The 7486-nt window shown below is 44.0% G+C and overlaps 1 protein-coding gene across 2 annotated transcripts in view; it reads left to right on the plus strand.

Moving 5' to 3' along the window:
* SUSD1 (sushi domain containing 1) overlaps positions 1-7486 on the plus strand; it is a 274290-nt gene that overhangs the window by 222258 nt on the left and 44546 nt on the right. For both annotated transcript variants that reach the window (XM_068234304.1, XM_068234305.1), the window contains one exon: positions 1985-2024. In XM_068234304.1, the coding sequence (XP_068090405.1) occupies positions 1985-2024 (40 nt within the window). The remainder of the gene's footprint in view (positions 1-1984; positions 2025-7486) is intronic.

Raw genomic sequence — 7486 nt, forward strand, 5'->3', positions numbered from 1 at the left:
CAATCACCCAGATCTGTATACAATGCCTAAAAGAGGGATAACTACTTTGTAGAATCTGTTGGCGCTTTATAAATCTATAACTGGTAAAGAAAGAGACACAGAGGGATTTGCCTCCAAAAGGAGGATTGAGGGACAGTTGTGAACTATTTTAAAGGATTATATAGGCAACCAAACAGTACTTCAGTTTGAAACCATTTCCTTATCATTTTGCATACCAGAAGCATTAGGAGAAGTCATGCTCTGGCATGTGACTTTCTCATGGGACAGTGAGAGTTACTTCAGATCACATGTCTGGATACTAAACTGTGCCCTCTTTGACATGAGATCACAGGGCATCACCTGACTGCCTTCAGTCTTCTCAGCCTTTGCCTCCACATAGTAATAGGAAAACTGAAAAATGGATAGAGCTACTGAACTGTCATGAAACTTACAAAACACAACATGATGTCCCTCTATAAATAAAAAAAAGAATAGTAGTAATGAAACACATGATGTTTGTTATGCCATAGCAGTCATGTACGATTACTAGGAACACTTTACTGTATCTGGAAAGTTGGGCTGGTAGTCATCCAAAAAGATTAAAAAAAGGCTAAAATATGCAGGGGCAGATGAGAAATTTGCCTTGGCTAACTACACTTGTAAATAAAAGACAATTAATTATCCAACAGGCTAATTACTGCAGGTGAGCTAACTGGCAGCTGACCAGAATTTCTCAGATCTGATCAGCCTGTGCAAATTTACTGTTTCGGTTGAACTAGATTTGGCATGTTTGTCAAGTTTTGGATCATCTGTGTGCTTGGCTGCATCCAATGTTTATGTAGCCTCTCCAACCAAAGAAGCTGGAAGAGCTGTGTGAGAGGTTCAGATGCAAGCAGTGTAGCCTGTGAATTATGTATATTGCACATCGATGATGTTCCTTTGGTGGTACATTGAATTGTATTATCCATGTATTCATATATGAACTTTGTTGTCCTGTAACATCCTATGAGTAATGTTGTTTTGGGATTTCAGGGATAGTTTGTTGATAATAATTTCAGCATTATTTATGTGTTGTACATAATTATAGGGCGTGTATACTATACACTGTGTATAGGTTTATTTAGGATATCCCTGTTTTTACACAATGGTCTCAAGCTGTGACCATTCCTCTGTGCCTTTCTATAAGAGAAACCGTCATACATGCAGGCCCTGATGTGCGGAGGCTGGAGAACATAAGAGATCCAGATAACCTGGAATGAGTTCATTAAACATTTCTGTCATGGTTGATACCTATAGTGCGCACCCCTCAGTTACATAACACTAGACCTCAGTGAGCATAGGCAAATGCAGGGGGGGTTACAGCTGCCCAGAATCCCCCCTCAGACCAGGGGTGGTGCAGTGACTGGGGACAGGCACAAGTTGAGACACCAGTTGATTTGGGATGTAGCAGCAGCATGTGTACAGAGCATAGAGCAGCTCTGGGAAACTTAACAGAGCCAGATATGAGCACAGACCTGTGCCCTGCTGTGTGAATGCTACACTTTTCCCTTCATTAGCAATGCCGGCTGTCCTCATTATTATCTGTATTCAAACTGCTCCTGGTCAATCCCATTGTCGATTGGGAGCAGATCGGACATTTAGGAAATAATTGTTAGATCCTGTCAGTCGGACGGGAAATTGCATTGTGTGTGCCCCGCATGATGTCCTGCCATATCATTATACTGTATTGTGCGTGGCAGAGGGAGACCTTTCTGGAATCCCCCCTTGAAAATCCTGGGTTTGCCTCTGGTGAGGATAGCTAAAAGATTGATGAAATAACAGTCATGTGATTGATGTCATGATGTGATCGATGCCCTGTGCAGTAGTGCAGTACCTGCTTTGCAAAATATGTGTAATAAATCCAGGCAGTCCTGGACTTTCTCCTAAAAGTTTCCACTGCAAGAAATAAAGCATGGCTCTTAACCAATTCTTCATATTTAAACATTTTCCTATGTCTTGATTGCAGATGAGAACACACACATGCACAGTAGTGGCAGAGGTTGAAGGTAAGAAAAATAAAGACTAATAAAACATGTTTCTTTATTTTTCTAATAGTGTCTTGGGGTACAATATTATTTCTAAATAGTTACTTTCAGGCCCTACTTAATGTCACAGCTGTGCTGAAAAGAGCCCTTATGTTAGCTTCTTCAGCCAGATATGCTAGTGTGGTGGAAAGGTTTGAGTCCTTATCTCAGATATCAAAACCTGATTGGATAGTAATTTGCAGAAATGATTTAATCACGTTACTCATACACAGGTATCTCGGCTCTGGCAGCTAAATTAAGAAATGCCTATATATATATATATATATATATATAGACCTGGGAAGTTTTTGGTTGAGATTCCTTATTTGGCCCCTTCTTATTAATATCTGGCTACCATTATAATCTTTTATTCCCTGTTCCCCAACCCACCTGATTGCTTCCACAATTTTCTATGCAAATACAATTTCTCTGAGTCATTGCTAAGATAATAGTGTACCCCCCATATGGGGCCAAATTCACAGTATTATTTTTTATTTATATAGCGCCAGTATATCCTGCAGCACCTTACAAAGCACAATAAGACGACACGGGGAACATGGGTACAACCAAAAAATGTACATTAGAGTCTCAAGCAGCACAAGTATTGCAACAAAGACAGTAAACATTGGAAGGATGACTCTGCCCTTGTAAGCTTACAATCTAAAGCACACATGTCAAACTCCGGACCGTGGGCCAAATCTGGCCCTCAGGGCCCTCAAATTTGGCCCCCAAGTGGTTGCCCAACTTTGAATTATGTTTGGCCCACTTCAGACAGCTGTATTTGAGGTGAAGCTGTAGAAAGAAACCAGGGAACTCTATAGGGGAGGGGGACTATTAGACACTACAGAAATACAGAAAAGGGAGGGAGGAGGCCACCAGACATTGAGGTTGGCCCGCAACTTGGTCTCAGTGTTCAATGTCGTCCCACTTTGTTTTTGAGTTTGACACCCCTGATCTAAAGGGTAGTGGGAGGACCCACTAGGTAAGGAGACATTGGAGTGGGCGGATGGATGAGGTAGTGAGCCTTTGCCTCTGATTACATTGTGAACAGATATGTAAATAGGGGCTGTAAAATGTTATAAGCTTGTCTGAACAGGTGTGTTTTAAGAGTGCTTTTGAAGATGTCCAGGTTTTGAGCATGGCGTACAGGCTGTGAAAGAGAGTTCCAGATGAGGGATCTGATGCTCATGTGAAGTCCTGGATGCGAACATGATAGGAGGTGATCAGTTTAGAGGCCAGAAGAATTTTATGGGAGGAGCAAAGGTTGCGGGAGGGACAGTATCTAGAGATTAGTGAGGAGATGTATGGAGGGGACAACTCGTAAAGGGCTTTTTATGTTGGAGTCAGGAGTTTAAACTGGATCCTCTGTGTAATAAGCAGCCAGTGGAAGGAACGGCACAGTGGGGGTGCATCAGAGGAGCGGGTGGAGAGGTGAATGAGGTGGACAGCTGCGTTTAGATTGGATTGGAGAGGTGCCAGCCTGTTCTTTGGTAGACCACAGAGCAGGGTGTTGCAGTAGTCTAGGTGGGAGATGATTAAGGCGTGTACAAGCATTTTGGTGGCCTTTTGTGTAAGGAAGGGACGAATACTGAATATATTTTTGAGCTGGAAATAGCAGGCGGTAGTTAATGAGGCAATGTAAGGTTTAAAGGAGAGCTCTGAGTCAAGTATAACACTCAAGCAGCGGGGCTTAGAGGTCGAGGTTATTGGGGTGTTGTCTACAATTATGGTTGCAATTGGTGGCAGCGTAGATAGCGATGGTGGAAAAATCACAATTTCTGTTTTACTCATGTTGAGTTTGAGGAAGCGGGAGGACATGAATGCAGAAACGGCACGTAGACAGTCAGGGAATCTGGATAGTAGTGAGGACAGGTCAGGGGCTGAGAGATATACTGTAATTGAGTGTCATCCGCAGAGGTGATACTGGAAACCAAAAGAGCAAGTTAGTTGTCCCAGGCTACGAGTGTAGATTGAGAAAAGAAGTGGCCTAAGAACCGGGCCTTGAGGTACACCAACAGACAGTGGGCATGGGGAGGAATTAGTGTTAAAGAAGGAGACAGTGTAAAAGCATCCAGACAGATAAGAGGAAATCCAGAAATGTACTTGGCCAATGATACCTAAAGGTGACAGCATCTGGAGAAGCAGAGCATGATCAACTGTGTCAAAAGCAGATAAAAGGTTGAGGAGTATTAGAATGGGGAACTGGCATTTGGATCTAGCTACCAGTAGATCATTAGCAACTTTAGTGAGGACAGTTTCATTGGAATGGTGTGTGTGGAATTCAGACTGAAGGGGGTCAAGTAAGGAGTTAGTAAAGAGAAAGGCAGACAATTCTGAATGGATGTGACGTTCCAGCAGAAGCAAAAGGGGAGGAGCGGGTCAGGACGGTAATTGGATAGAGATGTTGGGTCAAGAGAGGGTTTTTTTGATAAGTGGTGTAATGATAGCTTGTTTGAATAAGGAAGGCAAAGTATGGGCCCAATCCAATTCACTTTTTCTCCAATTTTTTTCTTAGTTGATAGTTTCACATCTTATTAATATAATGCCTTTTAAGCCGCCAGTGAAGAAATAAGAAATAATGAATAATTTTGACAGTACATTTTCACCTACTTTTTGGTACTTTTGCAATTGCAGAGTGCTGAAAAGTTATTTTAAACAGAAGATAAAAGATGTTCTCCTAATAGAAAAACTTGGAGAAAAAGTGAATTGGATCAGGCCCTATGTGTGCTGCATAACTTTGCTACAAAGCAAGCATAACACAATGCCCACTCTGCTTGTTAAAACGTGCACATTATATTCATAGCATATACAACTGCAATGTCATTTTCATGGATTTGCACACGGTATCCAGAAACATTTTGTAGAAAGTGTATTAGGATAACAGGACCTGTTACAATGCACAATTTCTGGTGGAGGAGGACCCTGTTAGCAATTATAATAATAGTATTTTTGTAGCACTTTTCTACCTGGTGACTCAAAGCGCTGTGAGGGCTCAAACCCACTAGCAGCCTTTTTTAAGCACTAGTGATTTTTTACAAGCTCTTGCTAATGCAATGCTATGGGGGATTGTTATAAAATCACATCGCTCAAGTGGGATTACACACATTGCATTACATTAGCAAGACATTTTCAAATCACAAGCGCTTAGAAGTGGCTTGGTAATGTACTGCTAGTGGGTTCCAGGCCTTACCCTGCATTCTACAGTCTCAATAGCTTAGGAAAAGAGGTAGGTTTTAGCCTTTTCCTAAATCTATCTAGAGATGGGGCCTCTCGCACAGATTGTAGAAGCGAGTTCCATAGATTAGGGGCTGCAAAGGAAAAGCCCTGTGCACCAAATGTTTTTAAGTAAGGTACATACTGTGAATAACCAAATTTGTGTTATTTGCAGAGCAGAGGGTGGGTGAAGGGGTGTATAGTTCCAATAGTATGTACTTGGGTCTCATGTGGTTCAGAGCCCTGAATGTCAGCAGGCAGATCTAAAAATGTATTCTCCATTTTACTGGCAACCAGTGCAGAGTTTGCACTGCAGTACTGGGGCGATGTGTGAGCTGCGGGGGGCATTGGTTAGAAGTCTTGCTGCTGCATTCTGAACTAATTGTAAGGGGCGCAGAACTTTATACGGGGATCCTATCATATTCATAGAAAAAGCTCCCTTTTAATATTGCAGCTGAAGGGGTATATGTCGTATAGCCTTCTTGGAAAACTGCCCAAATGCATATTAAATGCACCAAGACTAGAGTTGGGCCGAACGGTTCGCCTGCGAACGGTTCCATGCGAACTTCCGTGGTTCGCGTTCGCGTCCCGCAGGCGAACCTTTGCGGAAGTTCGGTTCGCCCCATAATGCACCATGGAGGGTCAACTTTGACCCTCTTCATCACAGTCAGCAGGCACAGTGTAGCCAATTAGGCTACACTAGCCCCTGGAGCCACTCCCCCCTACTAAAAGGCAGGCAGCGGCGACCATTACGGTCACTCGTGTGCCTGCGTTAGTGAGAGTAGGGCGAGCTGCTGCAGACTCTCTCTCATAGGGAAAGATTAGTTAGGCTTAGCTTGTCCCTGGCTGCATACCTGTTCTGTGAACCCACCACTGCATACCTGTTCTGTGAACCCACCACTGCATACCTGTACTGTGAACCCCCCACTGCATACCTGTTCTGTGAACCCACCACTGCATACCTGTTCTGTGAACCCACCACTGCATACCTGTTCAGTGAACCCGCCACTGCATACCTGTTCTGTGAACCCACCACTGCATACCTGTTCTGTGAACCGACCACTGCATACCTGTTCTGTGAACCCACCACTGCATACCTGTACTGTGAACCCACCACTGCATACCTGTTCTGTGAACCCACCACTTCATACCTGTTCTGTGAACCCACCACTGCATACCTGTTCTGTGAACCCACCAATGCATACCTGTTCTGTGAACCCACCACTGCATACCTGTACTGTGAACCCACCACTGCATACCTGTACTGTGAACCCACCACTGCATACCTGTTCTGTGAACCCACCACTGCATACCTGTTCTGTGAACCCACCACTGCATACCTGTTCTGTGAACCCACCACTGCATACCTGTACTGTTAACCCACCACTGCATACCTGTTCTGTGAACCCACCACTGCATACCTGTTCTGTGAACCCACCACTGCATACCTGTACTGTGAACCCACCACTGCATACCTGTTCAGTGAATCTGCCACTGCATACCTGTACTGTGAACCCACCACTGCATACCTGTTCAGTGAACCTGCCACTGCATACCTGTACTGTTCAGTGAACCCGCCACTGTATACCTGTTCTGTTCAGTGAACCCGCCACTGCATACCTGTTCTGTTCAGTGAACCCGCCACTGTATACCTGTTCTGTTCAGTGAACCCGCCACTGTATACCTGTTCTGTTCAGTGAACCCGCCACTGCATACCTGTTCTGTTCAGTGAACCCGCCACTGTATACCTGTTCTGTTCAGTGAACCCATAACTGCATACCTGTTCTGTTCAGTGAACCCGCCACTGTATACCTGTTCTGTTCAGTGAACCCGCTACTGCATACCTGTTCTGTTCAGTGAACCCGCCACTGTATACCTGTTCTGTTCAGGGAACCCGGCACTGCATACCTGTTCTGTTCAGTGAACCCGCCACTGCATACCTGTTCTGTTCAGTGAACAGTTTGGTGTGTCAGTGTGAAGCAGTACCTTAATTACACTACCTGATTGATGTATACACGTGCAAGATGTTTTAAAGCACTTTAGGCCTGTTATTTAGCATTCAATATGATTTCTGCCCTTAAAACGCTGCTTTGCGTCAAATCCAGATTTTTCCCGGGGACTTTTGGCGTGTATCCCACTCCGCCATGCCCCCCTCCAGGTGTTAGACCCCTTGAAACATCTTTTCCATCACTTTTGTGGCCAGCATAAATTTTTTTTTCCAAAGTTCGCAT

The sequence above is a fragment of the Hyperolius riggenbachi genome, chromosome 1 (assembly GCF_040937935.1).
Source record: "Hyperolius riggenbachi isolate aHypRig1 chromosome 1, aHypRig1.pri, whole genome shotgun sequence".
NCBI lineage: Eukaryota > Metazoa > Chordata > Amphibia > Anura > Hyperoliidae > Hyperolius > Hyperolius riggenbachi.